Here is a 20,010-nt window from a genome sequence, read left to right on the forward strand (position 1 = left end):
AAGCAAAATCATAAAAAACACGATACTTGCTTGGTCGTATCAATCCTCAAGTATGGGCCTTCCCGATGTATCCTTAGAATGCGAATTAGAAAGAGGAAAGTGTTTACCTTGGATAAGTCCACCAGCTCCAGCGACACCCACAACTCACGCTGTCCGAGTGGATGAGTCATGTGGGACTGGGTCTGAATGTGTAAACTATTTACATCTCCCTCCTACCGGACCCAGTGACCTATATGACGCGACACATACGCGGCACGGCCTCATCCCGACAAAGCAAAGAGCCGTGGCCACCCAGCGTCACAGTACCGGGTGCACCTCCCACCAGGCCTCGTGGTACCGTATGCAACAGCACCGCATCTGCAGCCAACCCGAGTACGTTCATTGACGGCCAGAAAGCAGTCGGCAGCATAGTCTACGGTCGTATAAAACCGAATGGAGTGAACTTTCGACCATTCAGTTTCACTTTCGCTCTTGTTCGCACAGTCGGCCGAACTAGCTCGCGGTGAGCTTTAGTCAACCTTTAGCCATAGGAAAGGCACAGGGTGAGTATTTCATTTCGTCCCACCTGGGCCTGGACGTTGTTGCTGCCTCAAGACGTTGGAATGATTGTTCAACGAAAACGTTAAATAATGTGTGCAAAATGGGCTGTGCAGTGGATTCCCTCGATCTTTCACAATAGTGCGTGGGCCCATGAAAAGGGATATGAGTGTGTAAAAAAGCCTGAATGTGTATGCGAATTTTTGTGTGCGCGAGTGTACGTGTGTGAGCGGTTTCTCCCCAGTGCAAATCGAAAGCTTTTTGTCAACTGTAACTGATCCTTTCTTTCCCCTAATGCCATAATGAAAAAATCAAACAAAAATAAGGAACAGCTGCTAGTCCGATAGCCGCCATGAGGCGAGTGAAGAAAGCTTCCATACGATGCTCGGCACTCACACATCCGGCGTTGAAATGAAAAGCGAACGAACGTTAAGGAGCAAACGGCAGCACCGACGGAAAAGGGAACCGATATAATAACAGACAACGCAGGCCAAAGGAAGAAAATGAGCACGCAGCCCCCAGCAAGCAAGGGGAAGACGACGAAGTAAAAAAACAGAACGCCCTCGCCGTGTCTGGTGAAATTAACGATACAATAGCTACCGATCCACCCGCCGACCCGCTATCACCATGCGCGACCCAGTGAAAGATTGATAGCACAAACGTGACCTTTTTCTCGCCGGTGTTGCTGCTGCTGCTGGCAAACGAGCAGCGCAGGGTAGCTGTGAAAGGTTTTTTTTGGGGGAAGATTTCGCACCGTTTTCCGATGTCATTTTTGAAACGCGCCTCCGCTATACCGTCTTTCATTCCCCGTGGAAAGATCTCGGGGGGCTCGTAACAGGCAGTCCCGGGTCAGGTTCATAATGAACCTAGCGGATTGCGTTCGTTCGTTCGGTCTCGGGATAATTAATTTCATCCATCCTGGGTGCAACCGGGTATGAGGAGAGACCATCCTTTTTACTGCCACCATCGAAACCTCGTTCGGTGTGTTTGGCGTGTACTGACCCGGTTTCCAATATCGGGAAAACTTTTGCTCACCGCGTGGGTGACACGCGTAATGGACGCCAGCGTCGGGGCTACACCGGCGTTATTTATGTAGCTTAAATTTATCACAGCTCACGACGCATGTTGTTTGTTCGGGCTGAAACCTTAAAGCTTCTAGGAAATTGCTCGCCTGCTTGCCGGGGGCAATGCGCATTGGATTGGAGTTTAGATTGTTTTTTGTTTTGCTTGTTTGTTCAAGCATTCTGCTATTTTTATTTTATAAAGAATGAACCACCAGCGAAAGACCATTCAACTGTTGCTCTTGTTAGGGTGGTGTTGGTTTTATTTTCTTTTTTATTTGCCCTAGCAATAAACCTTCACTCCTGTGGATGATGGTTTTATTTCTCGCCGTTAAACTGATAGAGGGCAAGAGTAAAAGGTAGGATGGCCAGGGAAAAAAACCACCAACCCTCCCACAGAAACTTCGCTGACCTCCAGAGCATTCAGGATAGGACGGTGGTTAAAACATCAAGCAAACAATGATAGATCGTTCCGACGATCATCAAAATTCCACTCAGCTTTGCAACATGACCGACAAACAGTGGCCTTTCCTTTCCGGGAAAGCGGACGAAGAGTGTGTGGCAAAACGGGCCTAATAAATAGGACAAATCGGCTGGACAGGCACCGTGTCCACCACGACCACGACATGCAGTCGTGCGCCACTCACGTAATCGTAGCGAGGTGTTTGACCTTCGAGTGCGTGTGATGCCATCGCACTGTCCAAACAACGTAGCCGGATGGGGACAGCTGAGGGCGCCACGTGCTACAATGTAGCGTCTGGGATGACATTATTGATAACATTTGGCTGTGCCTAGATTTGGATAAAACTGAATTGAAAGTTAGTTCTTCTATTCTATTGTAACTGAATTACGCGCCAAGATTTTTCCATATGCTTTTTGTTAAATTTTGATAATTTAGAAGAAATGTTCATCATATTTACCTAGTGGTTGCCTTTTAAAAGCATTCAAAGCAAAGCAACAGAGTGGAAATATTACCTCATCTAAGATAGAAAAAATAATTTAAGTTTTACAAAAACATTAAATGTTAATAGACGGGTGTAAAGAATCTGTTTCGAAGGCCATGTTATGGACACGATATGAGTGAAATGAAATGAAGTGAAAAATTACCAGGAAGTATCGAAACGACGAGAACCAATAAAATGCCATGGAATGCAATAATGTAATACAATGTGCTTCACAATTGCACTGATTACAATTGAAATATAAGAGAATCTCACCGCAGAATACGTGATGTGTGATAATGCACCAACAATAATATAACAACAATGTTCTGCGTTCCTTCCATGATAATTTTTAATTCAATAACGTGCGCTTATTTCATTTCGTGTTCAAAGAGCATTTTAATGATTCAATGGATTCGTTCAATGGAATTAAGTGTATGAGTATAAAAAATATATTATTAAATTGCAGAACAAAGAACAAAGCGTCCACACAGTTTTACATTACATGGTTTATGCTTTCACTGTTAAAAGAATCGCATAAGAATGGATGGGAAAAAATTACGCTCGTTTTCATTTACATTCGCAACATCAAGCCATATGCTAGGACGGAAGAATGTGTTTACCATCAATACAGTGTGCCGCCTTGCCGGCCCCTACTCACATACCACCATTTGCGATTCTTGCCGTTATGGAATTACGGCTCCAAAACCGGTTTGATGCTATTTCAACCCCTACCCGCGAACTACTCATACACATGAGCGGAGAGTAGCGAATGCAATGGACCTGCAAAAGAGAAGATTGCAGCCGGTTCGCGGACGGATCCGCACACACAGGGGTTTATTTATTTGCATTTCCACCGTGTTTCCGATCATGAAACAATGAAACCTTAATGCAATTAGCTTGTTCCACTGATTTGTAAAGCAGGAATGGGGTGGAGCGGGTATTGGGTTCGATTTTCCACACGAATCACTCGCGAAAATTCGTTTCACGGGCCGGCCGGGTGGGCATAGCGTGGGTTGCTGGGAGCGACTACACAGCTCGGCATCATTTCTCCTTTCTCCTTAGGTGGCGCGCTGCACACCGCCGCAGAGACTCTCTTTCCAATCGACAAGGGGGCCGCTGCTTTCTTGTCTCTCTTGATGGTTTGTATAAACGACCGAACGGGCCGAGCGACCCGGGCGGGCTTTTGGCGCACCCATTCGTAGGGTCTTAGTGCGTCGGTTCAGACACACGCGAGAGCCGCTGGAGAGGTCGCGGCTAGTTCAAGCGATAAAGCTCCACCGTGCGGGATGTGGCCGCCTAAACTCTAGCGTGTGGGCATGGTGATTGACAAACGGCGGTCAACCACAGTGCCATTCTTGCACAGCCAGCATCGGCAAACTCTTGGCAGTGTTCTGGTACTGGTATCACCCGGTCTGGCATCGACCGACGGCACCGGTGTTGCGCAGTGAATAAAAAGGCCGCAAAACGGATGACAATTTGGAAAGTGAGCAAGTGAAAGTGCAGCCAACTTTCGGGCCCATTGCCGTACGTGACACGTGAGTGTGTTTACTTGTGCTGGGGTGTCGGGGAGCTTGTCGGATGCCACGAGTGGGAGGATGTTTTGACGTCGAGCGAGTTTGGCCGTGCGCCACGTGCACCGCAGGGCGACAGACTGAAGCAACACTCGAGGAAAAGGATAATTTCGTAGCTTCTAGAAACGGAAAGTTCTACCAGTTTGGCTGTGCGAGTGGGTGACTGGCTGAGTGAAAGTGAATCGTGATTGATCGGTGGTGTCAAACTAGTGGGAAGGGGTGGGGGCATTGTTCACCGTACGAGGGCTATTTTCCATTTCATTTCAAGTTACTTCAACAATTTCAATTCTAGCATTGTGCGTAACATAACAGGATGAAACGGTATGCAGAATTATGAAGCCAATCTCCTCCAGGCGGAAGAAGTTTTTTCGCTTTCGTGATGCTTTCGTTATGAGTGTGTTTTTGTTATGCTTAACGAAAAGGGTTGTTTGAGCAAACATAATCAACTGCTGCCTACATTTGGAACGGCTGAAGCCCGCAGGGAAAGCTCCTCTCTACCGAGTGCCTCTACGTCTGACATTCATATTTGTGTTGAGCTTCATGGCAGAAAATTGGAAAAAGTTGGTTTCGAACAGTAGATTTTTTTTGTCTCTGCCAAAGCTATGTTGCACTCATATCATAAAAACATAATGTTGGGACCGCTATCTATTGTAGATTCTACAATAAAAGGAACAAAAAAGATAATTATCTCGTGACACCTATAATAATGTTTTCCGCTAGCCGTTCAGCTTTAAAACCAGTTCGATTGCAAGAATTGTAGGTTATCCCACACGCCATTCGCTGAACTTTCAGCTGGAGCAAACAAAACAACGGCTAACACATCCCACGGCATGACGGATGTAAAATGTGTCACGTGACTGACAAAAAGCTCGTCGAAAGAAGCAGCCATCCATTATCGAATACCCCAAAGACTATGCCGTTTTGGCATGTAGCGATGAGACTTGGTTCCCAATTATGGCTCAGTTTCGATGCATTTTCTCGAAAATCTTCGCCTAGCAAATGTAACAGTTGTGTAGGATGTCCGGGCCATGACATTCACTGACGCGTTTGCTACTTCTAGGAAACGGTGTGCGAATGAAAACTACGCTGCTCTCACTGTGGCTGCCTCCAGGGAAATGCAAGCAAGCTTTACAAAAACAGATGACTCGTATTGCCCACCCCCACAGTAATTCAAGAAAAGCTGCGCACTCTCTTGGGGCCATTCCGGCGAAAAGAAAACATAGTTTCAAGCGAAAACAAAACAGCCAACAGCTGAACATAATCTGCGTGTTCGATTCCGATGGTTTACACGCACACTTGGCCCAGTAAATGAACACATCTTTGGGCTGTTGGGATGGTTTTTTTTCGCTTGAATCATTAGTCCCACATACGTGATACATTCGTACAATTTTGAGCGTTATTATGGACTACACATTGCACAACGCACACTGACACTTGTTTCGTGTTATTGCACGATTACACATACACTCTCGCGCTCACACTGCTTGTGCACTAAATATGTCCACTGGTCTGACCACTTTCCACCCCCCCTTTCTTTGCGGAGATCGAGATCACTCGAGAGAAAATCGAATTCCAGCGAGCGCTCGGCTTTCTCATACATCATCGTGCTTCTCCGGAGCGCATTGCACCGATGCCGTTCGTTGTGCGAGACTCGTGAGACGAGTTTTTCCTGCAAACGTTCCGCTTTTCGCGCTTGCCGATCGCATGTGTACCTCCCGTTTTTGGGTTGCGGCCAGCCCGCAGCAGTTTTCCACTGGCGCGTTAGCGCGCGTGCGCTCGCCCAGTGGGTTACCCCGATCGAGACCGACCGATCGATCGATCGAAGGGTATTTCTCGTCCCTGTACCGATTGCTGCATGTAGGCGCGCAACGGGCATGCAGTGGTTCATCTTCGCCGGCTGACGTGTTGGCATTGCTGGTCAGCGTCACGCCTGATGACGTGCGTTGGTTGGGATGATGAGTTTATCGGAGCGTAAGATAGTGGGAAGGAAGGTCGGCGTATTGTTGCCGATTTGTTGCACATCAGTAACGAGCTGAGGCTGAGAAAGCAATTTGCGGAGCGAGAAAAACACAGCATAAGCGCAAGCACGGTTGTTTGCAGGTGGGGCCATCAGTCGCGGGTGTGACTGAGCCCGGCTGAGAGTGCAGGAGAGAGTTGGGCCACATCGTGGCCCATTGCTAGCTGGTCGGTCCACACACCGGCTGGAAACTGGCGCGACCCACAAACAATCTATCGGATTGCGTACTTAGTCCTATTTTCTTTGGTATCCTTTGCAGAGATGCACGTACGCGTGAAACGGTCAAATTGGGGAGGAACATGGTCAGGGCCGGTCATCAGTGTGCTGGCAGTTCTACTGCTATCGTGCTGTGTGACTCCGGGCCTGCCAGAGGGCATCAAGCTACCTGATCAAACCTCTGGCGCGAGCAACGGTGGACCTCAGCTTCCGCCGCAACAACCGCCTGCAGTCGGCGAAGAGCGGCGACAGGGCAAGAACCTGTTCGACTTTATCGGGCTTGGAACCGGTGGTAATGTGGATCCCTATCTGGCACGCACGAACGCGCAGTGCTTGAACGGAGAGCTGGCCGAATGCTTCAAGTCCCAGGCCCTGCAGACGTTCGGCGAATTCTTCGACAAGGATCAGTACCAGTAAGTGTTTAATGTTAAGCGCAAGCATTTTTTATCTCGTTTAACTAAAAACTTCATTATTTTCCTTCCACAGACTCACCAGCGATGCTAGGCTTGTTCGGCTACCAGAAACACAGCTCCGGTCACTGGCACAGGAAGGCTACGAGTTTGTGGGCGAATCGAGACACTCTGACTCCGAGTGGGAGCTGTTGTACAAGTACGCCCTTAGGCGACTGGAGCGTTTTGTCAAGTCGACGGCGCTGGAATTCCACATCCCCGACGACATCACCGAGGAAGGACGGTACTCTGCGCGCTTCATCGACGAAATTTCTGACGAGATTGACGTAATAGAGGACAAGAAGGCGCCGCTGTTTACTCGGCATCGGCTAAAGAAGATCTTCATTCCACTGCTGCTGATACTGAAGGTGTTCAAGCTGAAGCTGCTCCTGTTCCTGCCTCTCGTGCTGGGACTGGCTAGCTTTAAAAAGTTGCTCGGCTTTCTGGCCATCGTTGTGCCGGGTGTGATTGGGTATCTGAAGCTGTTCAAACCAAACCAGAGCTGCTGCACGAACGACATCTTCTCCGGTGGCTATCAGCCGCAGTACTCGCCACAGGGCCTTGGTTCGATCGGCTACAGCCCGTTCAAGGAGTACGCCGGGCAGAATCACTACTCTCGGCCAGATGTCGGTGGGTATGCCTCGCCGTACGGTAACTACTATCGGGACTCGGGACGGGCCGATCTGCAAGGCGGCAATGTTAAGTTTGGAGATGATCTCGCTTACCAAGGCTACTCGGAGCAGTATCGTAGCAGCGGCAAGGACGTTAAGGCTGAGAGCTAAACGCAGGCAGTCGGGGAAGTTGTCATATTTTGTATCGTGCATCACATCGTTTTCATTCTTGCGTGTTAATGCCATGCTAGTGTAAATATTTATGACGTGTAAAATAAAGTAATCAATTCGTGAGTGAGTGAATTGCTATTTACAACTAAAGAAAGGGTCATCTATAGCATGTTTGTTGCAAAGTATCACACTAATTGTTGTTTTTTGCTACATCTTTTGCGTTTTTTGTTTCATATTGCTTTTATTTTTTTGTCTTTTTTCAGCTTTTTTATCGTATTTTTTCCATCTTAAACTATATAGCCTCTTTGAATAAAGATCATAATATTATTCTTCTTCATTTTTGCAACTAACGGAGGTTGTTCCATCCCATCCATTAAAAGCCGTTATTCTAAACTTTTCGCATTTGGTGTCACATATGGGATGACGAGACGCGAACGAAATTGGAGATGCTGTAATCGAATAGGTGATACGAGTCGTTGAATCCCGAAAAAGTGCGCCTGAAAGGGTCATTTTGGCCATGACGAGATTGCTGGGAAGGAATAAGGAGCGGGGGTTCGTCGCAAAGGTAACATGAGGGGACATATATAGGAATCGAGGATAGGATAGCAGGAACTTCCAGGTCATTGGAACGGAGACAGTCAATAAAATATGACTGATTGTTTGAGTTGCGCGTTCTTTATGATTTGAGGTCGAGCAAACGCCATCGGATAGGATACGAAAAAAATCGATCAGATCGTCCAAGAAAACGACGGATAGCAGCTCGAGTGAATTTTCGCTGTATTTGCTCGATCGTGTTGATCAGTGTTAAGCCGGCATGCCTCTAAACCAGCGGTCGGAAAAGTCCAGCCCGCGGGCCAAATGCGGCCCGCTGCAACATTCAATCCGGCTCGTGAAAGGTTTTGAAGTTGGTTTCATTTTGAAACATGGGAAGAAACTATTCGTATACAAATTACTGATTATCTTTTAGAATAACATTTTATACCATCGTACACTTTCAACTTTAATTAAAGTACTAAGGAATGACGGATCGTTCGGTATGTTCGAACTCGTGATCGATATCCCCGTGACGTCTACATGAAAAAAATGCCGTTTTTCTGCTGGCTGTAGAAAAAAACTAGGAGAGATAATTTCTGTACATGTAAATCATTTAAAAGATAATTATTTAAGCTTCCTTGGACAAATAAATCTAAGACTTTGGGAGTTGCCTTTCATCAGTTATCCGGAATTTTCGCCATGATGTACGAAGACATGCTTATAAGCATCCTACAATTTCGCGACAAAGTTTTGTTAGAGTAGAGTTTTTGCATCAGGTTGGTCCAGAAAAAAATCGATGGAACACATATGACGGATGTTGTACCGGTTTGCGGACTAGGGTGTCATGTCGAAAATCTGTCGAAATTCACCTAATATGATCGCATTGTGTTTTGTTTGCCATTGAGGTTTGTTTGCCATTGCGAAGCCAGTGGACGCGATTTCTGCTTCCTGATATGTGTGTTCATGTTTCCCAAGTACTATTTCACTGTTTGGCGGGTTGCATCGATCTCCCGACCCAGATAACCCAGTAATGTAGCCACTTGTACCTCTGTCTTCTTTTTTAGCTGTTGTAGACTGTTGCCTAATAGTGCCAAGATGTTGGCGACCAAAACGCAGAAACGTTCTTATGCGACGACAAACTTCTGTATGCAGTCCATTTACGTGTAAGACGCTACGAGGTGTCATTCGTTGATTGCGCAGGCTTTTAATTTCGTTGGTTCACTTGTTTTGGTCATCATGGTTAGAATTCGAATGATAGAGGTGTCAAGGTGAGGTGACTGATAGAGGTTGTCGGTTGTCTCATGGGATACTATTATTCAAAGTGCAATTAACGTTTTGTTAGAGTGGGTGAAGATAATCCCATGATAAACCCATGAATTTGTCAATTTTGTTAATGCAACAGTTATGTAATTTTAACATTGTTTCAACACGACAATAAGACTTTCGGAATGAAGGAATGAAGGAAATCACACACGAAATTTTATATTGATGAGATACACTAAAACCTGGTCACAATAAATTTATTTGAAATTTTGCATGCGACTTGCATTTGATGGGAGAGCATTTGACTTTCGCCAACGCAAAACATGCTAAAACTACTTTTAAATGCAATTTTTAAATATAGTGAAACAGCTCCATACATTTTCACGCAATAATTTTTTTATTCGTTCTTCTTAATTTCACACAAATCAGTTGGTTTCGCTTTAATCTATTTTAGGGATATTTTCGATCGTATATGAAAGCAAAAAAAATATTTCAAAACCCCTGTTGTTTTAAAAATAACGACGATTCCACAATGTTGCTGTTTACGAGTACAAGGATTGTTAAAATGCTTTTTCATAAGGAATCAGTTATCAATTTATCTGACATGGCTTGACTTATCATAAAGCATTTTCATAATTACTGAATTCACGTTTGCTTCGATAATTTTTTAGCCTTCAGACTTTTGTATCATCCCCGGAATATCCTCAATATTTTTGCGACGTGGGAGGATGGGGTCTTCAAGAAGCGATATTGATCCTTTTTTGTTATTTTTTGACTGATCACATTTTTGGCCATCTATTGGCGTATCTATAGGTATCTTCAATTTTGAACCATGCGTGCATGATATAATTAGTGAAAAACAACAATAATACCCTAAATGTTTCTAAAAGATTAAAATGTAACAATATAAGCGCAATAATAAAAAAACGCATTCTCCTGGCCCGCGGCACTACATCATTCACTAAAGTTGGCCCTAAGCCTCAAAAGTTTGCCGATGCTCTAAACTATCGACGCATTCTCAAGTATCGGGCGGACCGACTGCAGTACAAGGACTTTCAACACATAGGATCAGACATTTCAGAGAACCTATGAATAATGAGACCGACAATTTTATTACTCTTATGAAGAGTGCTTTCATTATGTTCTTGAAACGAGAGTTTCTCGTCAATCCATATTCCCAGATCTTTTGTGACAGTAACGCTATTGAGTTTAGTGCCAAAGAATGTAATCATGCTCGATCTTATTGGATAAACATTTGAAAAAAACATCACTTATCCGGAGACAGAATAAGACTTTTGGAGTACACCAAACATTAAAACAATCGAGGTAATCCTGTAGAGGCACACAATCAGATGACAAAAAAACACCAGTTGGAAAATTTTGATGTCGTCAGCGTAAAGCAGATAACCATCAGGGGGAAGAAAATTTACATAATCGTTGATAAATAATAGAAAAAGTAGGGGATTAAGTATGCCGCCTTGGGGAACTCCAGAGAAGGCGATAAAAGGATAGGAATAACTATTTTCAGCTCTGACCTTATATGATATACAGTATGACAGGAATGACTTAAACCAAGACAGAAGAGGATCACCAATTTCGATTTTATTTTTCGTTTCAATTTCGTTTTGAAAGTAAACAGGCTAAGGAGATGTAGTCAAAAGCTGCTTTAAAGTCGGTATATAAAGTATCGACTTTATAGCAACTCGTCATGTTGTTGAAGGTCAAGGATACAAGGTACATACAGATACTGTCTTTGTTAGTGTTTATCATACATTTAATATCGGTTCTCCTAAGCTTTTTCATAAGGGTCGATTTATGATCGTAATATCGGATGCCGAATCGAATAAAATCCTGATATTCTTCTGATTTATTTCCACGTTTACGTGCTTATAGTTTGATGGCTACGGCGATGGGGAGTATAAATATGTTCCAAATCGATTTGTGGTGCCCTACTATTCCGCAACCTTGACACGTGTGTGATTTGTATTCGCAATTTTGCCTGTGAAAATATCTGCCGCCACAAATCCAGCATTGTCGGCTAGGCTAGGTGTTATGTACGGCAGGACCTTGCTGACTATATTTTTGAAAATTTTATGTCTACAGAATAGCCGGTGTGGAAATCTTCAATATTTTTGGTTATTATATATAATTGTTAATATGTTTAGCATTTTTATTATTATAAAATTCGAATACTTGCCGTTCATTTTTATGAATCATTGCGCTGTCTCTTTTTAGTGCGGTTATGAGGCTACAATCCTCTAATAGTTGCTACAACGTAACCTGCTCACGATTCTCGATTTTTGGTTGTTCTACAAAGGGCGGTGGCGCTGTCACTGGCTGGACTGGTGTTGGTCCCAGTTGCGACCAAGCATTTTTGCGTTCAAGTATTTTGCGACCAAGATTTGCGAACAAGAATTTTGCGAATTCGTTTTTCGTGACCATGATCTTTACAACCAAAAATGCTTGGCTATTAAGAATATAAGATTCATCAATCTCATGATTCAGTACTACTGCGAGTATTTATTAAATGAAATATGTGTTTATGTCTGAAATAATCATGAGTTGGCCAAATAATAACCCACTTTGTATTTTCCATAAATACACTTGTTTGTCACCTTTGCGGAAACGATTTTAATCCTAGAGAAGAACAGGGATGGTCCCTGATAAGATAGTGATAAGATATATAATTCGGAACTAACCGTATAATATTTATAGTATTTTAAAATATATAATAGTGAGACAACTAAACTAAAAAATTATAATATTCTGCTCAATTCTGAAACTCAACATAAATCATTTCAAAACAATGGGAAAAATCGATTGGTCTATATGAAATTTGGCTCAGTATACCTAATCATTGGAAAGCAACCAACTGTATACACAATTGATCATTAAACTAAAGTTTTTAAGGAAAAATGCTTGGTGGCACTCTTGCCCCGTATGTCACACTTGCCCCAAATTCCGCTATATCATTAATATCTATATATATAAAAATCTCGTGTCACGGTGTTTGTTGCGAGCAACCTCCGAAACGGCTGGATCATTTTCAACGAAACTTTGCACACACCTCATGGTGGTATGAGAATAGGACTGAAAAATCGTTGAGATGTTACACTTAACATAAGTTAATAATGATTTTCTAACTCCCATACAAAGAGCAGGATTGTTGTTGTGTTGTATACGGCACTTTAACACTTGGTGTGAGGTGCCTGTCGGTTTACACTCGATGATCGGATTCTGAGGGGATACAACTATCCCAAGTAACAAAGCAATAATGGAATATTTTAGTTTTTTTTATGAATAACTCAGTTTGTCGGGCCAGCTAGTAAATATATATAAACAATATCCAATCCAAGCTGGTCTCGTAGTACAGTCGTCAACTCGTACGACTTAATAACATGCCCGTCATGGGTTCAAGCCCGAAATAGACCGTGCCGCCATACGTAGGACTGACTATAGCAGGGGGTATCAATAAGTCACTGAAAGCCCAACTTCACAAGAAAGTGGTACAGAGGCAGGCCTTGACCGACAACGGTTGTTGAGCCAAAAAGAAGAAGAAGATACAATATATCCAATATCCAAATCACATATATACGAACAACTCAGTACAGAGTAATGTACAGAGTTCAAGATATCTTTTAACAGAGACATAATTGAAAATTATGAGAATATCAACACATTTTAGGAAGATTCTCCCTCAAACACGTTTGAGATACTTGCAAGAAATTCATTGTAATCACTTAATCTTGATTGGAAATCCTAGAGCAGTATTTCCCGGGAACCTTTATTATAATTGATTTGAATTCCAGCAATTGATAGATACATGAGATCAAAAAATTCGGCACAAAAAACATGGTTGAACTCGACACAGATATAATATAACCATATTTCATAGAACCTTTGCTTCAAAGAAATGGGTCTCTTAATAGTATTGAAATGACTGAGAGGAAAGATACTCCAAAGGTAAGGTAACATTTCTGTTCAATCAGATATAAGGCACCGGGTTTGAATACGTCTCATCCCCGTTTCAATCACACTAAATAGCAATTAAGCCTTCACCTTCATCCCAAACAATCCTAACCAGAACGAGCTCTTTTTCTGATGTTATCCTTAGACGACCTTCGCTCGACCCGTATATCCGTATCATTTCGGTTACAAATTTATGACCAAACAAGCTAGCCGGTATCGTGCTGAAAGTGTTTTACTTTCCGCCTGAAATCGATTCCGCGTGTAAATGACAACGATCAAAAGGAATCGTAGGCGATGCCAACGAAAAAAGCTCCATGCCCGCTGGATAATCCCATTTGGGTAAGATTTATTTCGTATTCCCATTACGATGGCCCCCGGAACGGAGGGCTTCAGACGGAAAATCCTCCAACGGATCAAACAGCTTGTTCTCTCTGCTACTTCTTCACTGTCGTGACCGTATTCGTATCCACCACATCCATCTTCGGCTTCATCATATTTCTCAGTGCTATTCATCCTTGTTCTATCGGCGGGTAGCAGGCTTTTAGCTATACTGTTCGAAACCTGACAACGGATGGCACCATCATCGATCCATCAGACGCTTTCGGGGCTTCCATTTCCCTTTTTTTCTTCTTTGTTCCGTAGACTACCAAGGAATACGCTAGTAACGGTTGGACTTTTCCCATCAATCAATTCGATTTGATTTCGAAACCTTTAATTGGTTTGAAGCAATGCATTGCTTTGTTTTGATTATTGGTCAAAGCTGACAGTGATTTTGCGAGATCAATACTCCAGTACAACTGACCATCCATTTTGCATCGGTTTGCCGACGATGTTTTGCCGGAAACGATCATACGCTCCGACGAAAGTGGAAGCAACATCAAACCGGTTACCACGAGGGAAAACAAACTTCATCTACATCGCTGCCTTCGTCTGCGTTACTGAATCGCGTAGCCTACCTCAAGGGCAACCTCAATTCGTGGTCACGCACGTTGTAAAAGATGTCGTTTACAGGGACGATGTGCGTACCGCCTCACGCAAGAATGTCAACCGAATGGACGATGAAATGAAAAAGTGGCACAACGAAGCATAAAAATCGTGATTTATCAATGAAAGCTACGTCTATCACCATTCTACCCTACCGATGTAACGAGTATTTCGCGAAGAAAACAATCACTCCCGGACGTTGTCATCCCACGATGTTGACAAAAAAAGTTAAAAACTCGACCCATTGCTGTTATCAACGCAATAGCGCACGATAGTCGAAACGCTTCTAGACGCAAACTACCATTTCGAGCGCTCGAGATGATGATGATGCTTATGATGATTGAAATAAAGGAAGACGAAGTTGTCGTTAAGCTTCGAAGGTTCGGCTCGGTGGGCGATCCGAGAAAATGTAACCAGCATTCGGGAAAGAAAAACAAACAACGATACAGCCCCTTGGGTGCAGGCACAGCGAGGAACTAGGCTGCGCTTTCCCCTTGGCTAAGTTTTTCCTTTTTAGTCTTGTATTTTTATTGCTTTTATCATTCATACCGTTCGAGTATCACGTAGACTGTAACAGGACAAAGTACGCTCTGGGCTCGATCGTTTTACTGACTGCTGGTGTTTTACTCCACTTGATGTCTAGTGGAACGGCGAGTCATGCAGCCTTGTGAACACTTTACACTGTTCTTTTTCAGTTGTTTCTTTGCCCTAGCTGTAAAAAGAAACGATGTGAATATTCTTTTCGTAAAAACAAACATAACTTCTTTGATAGTGCAGAGAAGAAGCCAAGAGAAATGACACATTATTTCTGACACTGATTTATACACACAATAAAATAACTGCATTTATCTGCACACCATAGTTTAAATTTGCTATTGAAATAGCAAAAACTCTAAAGAAAACGAGTTCAATAAAACAATTTCGCCTTAAGAAAGGTATGGTTTACTGGAACAAAAGCGTTTTGCAGATTGAAATGAATGTAGGAAAAACAATACTATTCATTAGATGGTATGCTATAGATTACGACAAAAGGGCAAGGTTTTCGAATCAATTATCTTTTGACCCAAGTGCATGTCACTGTGTAGCTGTGAAACTGCAAAAACAAAATACACGGTAATGAGTTTCGTTAAGATAAAAACATCCAGTCTTAATGTATTAAGAATAAAAATCTATGATCTTTTTTTATTTAAATAACTTTCTATTACTTGGTGTACAGTATGACAGACTCCAGTTGGTAGGTAGACAATACGTTTTCTTTTAGTTTATTTCTGTACATGATTTTTAAAATTTATAATTAAAAGAACTTCAACAATTGAACTAATAAATAACAAAGGATAAATTACATATAATGCATCTTCTTATTAGTGAAGTGAGCTTGGCTTTCAGTGACTTTTGTTACCATAGCAGGATAGTCAGTCCTACGTATGGGGTCACGGTATATTCGGGGCTTGAACCCATGACGGGCATGTTGTTAAGTCGTACGAGTTTACGATTGTACCACCAGACCGTATAGTGTATAAAATATATTAAATTCAAAAATGTTTAAAAGGGTACATTCATGGACAAAAACATTATTGTTTATGTTTTCTGGTAAGGATCAAGCTGTAGTCATAATAACAAATGGTATCCTTTTAGCAATTTACTTAAAAAGCAGCTAACATACACAGGTTTACTTTTAGGTTGATGTGAAAGACAAATTCTGTAATTTATCATTCACATTTCGCTTAAAGCGAAGTGATGTTTTTCATACAATTCATATAACAAACTGTGAGTAACAAATCAAAGCTGAAAGGTTCTGAACAGCACTTCTAATGCATTTGCTTCTAAAAAAATACCTCATGGTGGTTTAATTGCAGTTAAATCCTTGGTGATAAGCCGCAATAAGACGAAACATGCAATAATAAAATATTAAAAAATTATCATGCTTTTAGGAAAAAAATGTCTATGTTGCTTTAATTTGAAAATGATTTTCTTTTTAAATGATTGATATTGAACTAAATAAACCTGTTTACCTCGAAATAAAAGCATTGTTCTTTTTGTAAGCTATGCTATAAATGAAGAAATGCAGATATAAATGAAGATACGTGAAGATAGTTCTGAAATCAAATACAAAATACACTAAATTCTACGTGGTAAACCAATGTCCAGATACCGAGAATAAGCACACATCCGGTGTTCTGCAGTGAAGTTGCCTTGTTCGTTATGCTAGCCCTTACAAGCTGGCTTTTTTGTTTGGTTCTCACAATGTTAATATAAAATCCCGTTTTCTATTATTACCATACCATACAACGTCATGAAAATGCTGCCTCGCTACTGGCATTCCTGCTATTTTCACTTCCATTCTTAGCTGCGAAAGGGAAAGATGCACAGCACTTACGCAGAAACGTAGGACCTGGTGTGTGTGTGTGAGAGAGTGTCTGTGTTAAAATTGTCCGTTGCATCGTGCCAAGTAAGGACATTGCCCGTACGACAAGAAAAAACTGCAATCTCCGCAAACGACTGCTTGCACATTTAATCGCATCGCATCAAATCGTACTCTAACGAGAGCACATGGATGTCCACGCTCGCGCCCCAGCCTCACGCCAATCCGGATCGGCCGGATGTGATGGAAAGTGGTTACGGCCCGGTGGGTTGGGCCTTTTACAAAACCAAAGCACGCCACAAATCGCCTCTGATTTGGTTTTGCCCTTTTCTTCACCCCTCAAAGTAGAGATGAGTTTTCTAAACAAGTCTGCTCGTGGTGCCCGATCACGGAAAAATGGCATCCGATCGGGCGAGTTCCGCAGGATGTTTGGCACGCATTTTTCCGGCCTGCACCTATTTGATTCAGCTAGATCAACCTTGTCTCAGGCAGGCCGGGAAAGGTGTAGTGGGAAAACAATTTCACTACGCACCAGGTGTGCGTCGCACGACCTGGCGTGTTTCAATCTTCCCATCAGCATTCGCAACAGCCATTAGCCGTTGGCAAAGATTTGCCAGCTTTTGTAAGCTCTGCCCTGGAAGGGTGTATTGGTTATATGCTCTTTCATTCCTCTCTTTCTCACACATTTCGTTCGTGTGGCCCCATTTAACGTTGGCCTGTTCGCGTGGATGCTGCACTGGACAAATGGCCGGCGGAACCGGTATCCCAAGGAAAAAAGATATGAGCCAAGCTTGTTCTTCTGGCTGCCGGTGGGAGATTCGCGTACCCTGACTTTACCGTGTCCTCATCGACGATTAACGGATGGGCTTATAAATGGGATATCTCCGCCATGGGACACAGTTTTGTTGCGTCTTTGCCAAGTTCAAGATGTGCTGCAGTTGCCCGGGATCGAGTGAACCTGTGTACGATCGTGTTTGAGAGTGAAAAGTGCATTTCTGAACCGTGTCACCGTGTGAAGCGTAGAAACTGTGTCATAGTTGCTGTGCCCCTTATAAGACGCCTCAAGTGCCTTGCTGATAGGAAAATGACGTACATTGTAAGGCTGGTGGTAGTGTGTGTGCTGGTAGGGCTTATCGATTCTAATCCAGCCGTTGATAGTGGCGGTGTGGTCAACCATTTGGTGAGTGTGCGAGCTAATCTTCGGAACGGTGTAGTGTACGTTTGCCCTCTTTCTAATTTCGTTCTTGTATCCCTCTGGTTTCGCCGTTAAACAGGAACCCGAACATGGTACCCTGAGCAAGGCAGCACTCGAGGACAGCTTCATCCGCCGGCTCGACGGCAAGTGCACGCAGAAGGACAACAGCTCGTGCGTGATGTTGAAGCTGGTCACCTACATGAACCGGATGCTAAAAAAGTCCAGCATTAGTCTCGGGGATAGCTTTGAGCTAATGAAAACCCGGTAAGAGTAGGTGAAATTACCGATAAACCTTAAAACCATTCATCAAATCTAATCAAATCAAATTGCCATTAGTCGTGTCGTACAAAGCGGATTGTACGTGATGGTATATGATTGAAAGCGTTAAAAACTAAGCTCTAAGGCTCGTATGTCAAATCAAAGGAACGTTGGCCTTCCACTAACTAGATGTATCTCTTCCCGTAAGGCAATCGAACCTTTTAATAATCCCCTAAGGCTTGATGAAATTGAGAGGTCTCAAATCAAACATTTTCACACAAAATTAACTTTCTGTTGCTGACTTATGCAATCCGATTTAGTATAATGGGGGAATCCTGAGGGAATGACAATGGGTTCCTTAGGGAATGGAGTTAATGCGGTTCGCAAACATGAGAAAATGGTTCAATTGTTGCCAAACCCAATCAACTTTCCGCATCACTCACACTCTTGACCTTTTTGCATAGCTTTCCGTTGCTTCTAGCGTGCACAGTGTTCCTCCACTGTAGAACCCAACACAAAAGGTTTTGTGGACAGGGTCCAGCATATCCTCTCGCTCTGACACGGCTTTCATTATGCCTTTCAATGGTAGTAGACTCATTGTGTGTCCACTGGCGTGGAAGTTCCTACTGTTTGTGTCGTACTATTAGAATCTACTAACAATGGCTGTTGGTTTCCTCTTGCCATTTCCAGCTCGGACGAACAGCTGTCGGACACGGACGCGGAGGAAATATCGGTGCTGGGCCGTGCGACCACCTCGGACGACCACAAGCTGAGCGTGATGGTGGCGGACAAAATCTGGCGCTTCATCCACAGCCGTAGCCTTCGGTGGCGAGCAACCAGGGCAACCGACGTGGTGGTAGCTTCCGGTGAGAGCGGCAAACTGAACCTGGGGGTTTCGCTGGATACGCGTCGCCTGTTCGAGGAAGGCCGCGGTCGCCTAAAGCAGTACGCGCCTATACTGGCCGCCGTCGTCATGAAGGCGGTGCTGATCGGTGCACTCGTGCTGAAGGGTATCGCACTGCTCGTCGGCAAAGCGCTGCTCGTGTCCAAGCTGGCCCTGGTGCTTGCGAGCATACTCGGCATCAAGAAGCTGCTGCACAAGAAGTACGTCACCTACGAGGTGGTGGCTCACCCACCCGAACCACACCACCATGTCGACACGTACAGCTCTGGCTGGGCTCGGGCACTCGATGGCTTTGTCGAGTCGTTCTCGAACGAACTGAACCGTCGGCTCACAGTGGACGCCCACGATTTGGCCTACCAGCAGCAGGCCCCAGCTCACCAACAAAAGCACTAAACCGTGGGTGCTCCTTTTTTGTCGCATGTACCTTTTTTTCCAAACGCCCGTGTATTGCGGGGGAAATTCGAATAAATTATTTATTTTATTATTATCCGTTCGCTTCCGATCCTTTCTTGAGAGCCAGTGGTCCCATGCGGTGAGATATGCTTCGTTTTCGAAAAAGCTTCCGGCGATTTAATGTTTATTTTTTCTCAAAGTTGAATCAACACAATCTCACCAATTAAAACTTTTATTGAACTTCAGCTTTTCTATAATGCTACTCCATAACCATAATCGATCTTTACCGATTCTTACAATTTGACTATGCTATTCTATGGAAAGGCTTAACAATAATGATATTCTTTTCTTTTTTTCAATTTCATTTCATCCAGCATGAAAAACTTTTACTGTTGGTCTGTCTTATCTAGCTTGACTATCATTTTGATATCATGGATTGTTTTCAACAGCCGCAAATTGAGTCGAAGGAAAAACTTGTTCAGGCGTGGATCAATCAACATCGATTGAACATTTGTTTGTGACTGTTTCTGCCATTCAAGGTATTTGTTTTTCACAAGAGACGTGCCATAAA

The 20,010-nt window shown here is 43.4% G+C and overlaps 2 protein-coding genes across 3 annotated transcripts; both read left to right on the forward strand.

Annotated features, from left to right (window-relative positions):
• The first annotated feature begins 421 nt into the window (after positions 1–421).
• LOC120952428 (uncharacterized) lies at positions 422–7,700 on the forward strand. 2 transcript variants are annotated; one of them, XM_040371749.2, is made up of 3 exons: positions 422–542; positions 6,390–6,759; positions 6,833–7,700. In XM_040371749.2, the coding sequence occupies exons 2-3, from the start codon at positions 6,392–6,394 to the stop codon at positions 7,575–7,577; spliced, it is 1,113 nt and encodes a 370-aa protein (XP_040227683.2). In that variant the 5' UTR covers positions 422–542; positions 6,390–6,391; the 3' UTR covers positions 7,578–7,700. The 2 variants fall into 2 exon arrangements, with proteins under 2 accessions (XP_040227683.2, XP_040227684.2); XM_040371750.2 differs by lacking the exon at positions 422–542 and adding an exon at positions 557–4,077.
• A 9,785-nt stretch (positions 7,701–17,485) lies between these two features.
• On the forward strand, positions 17,486–19,533 carry LOC120953653 (uncharacterized). The gene is made up of 3 exons (XM_040373788.2): positions 17,486–17,869; positions 17,964–18,148; positions 18,833–19,533. The coding sequence occupies exons 1-3, from the start codon at positions 17,579–17,581 to the stop codon at positions 19,437–19,439; spliced, it is 1,083 nt and encodes a 360-aa protein (XP_040229722.2). The 5' UTR covers positions 17,486–17,578; the 3' UTR covers positions 19,440–19,533.
• The last annotated feature ends 477 nt before the right edge of the window (positions 19,534–20,010 follow it).

Source organism: Anopheles coluzzii, chromosome 2, assembly GCF_943734685.1.
Source record: "Anopheles coluzzii chromosome 2, AcolN3, whole genome shotgun sequence".
Lineage (NCBI taxonomy): Eukaryota > Metazoa > Arthropoda > Insecta > Diptera > Culicidae > Anopheles > Anopheles coluzzii.

Coding starts and splice junctions, on each gene's coding strand:
- LOC120952428 (XM_040371749.2), top strand. CDS start 6,392: ATGCACGTACGCGTGAAACGGTCAAATTGGGGAGGAACATGGTCAGGG. Junction 6,760..6,832: donor TTCGACAAGGATCAGTACCA/GTAAGTGTTTAA, acceptor TTCCTTCCACAG/ACTCACCAGCGATGCTAGGC.
- LOC120953653 (XM_040373788.2), top strand. CDS start 17,579: ATGGGACACAGTTTTGTTGCGTCTTTGCCAAGTTCAAGATGTGCTGCA. Junction 17,870..17,963: donor GCGGTGTGGTCAACCATTTG/GTGAGTGTGCGA, acceptor GCCGTTAAACAG/GAACCCGAACATGGTACCCT. Junction 18,149..18,832: donor TTTGAGCTAATGAAAACCCG/GTAAGAGTAGGT, acceptor TGCCATTTCCAG/CTCGGACGAACAGCTGTCGG.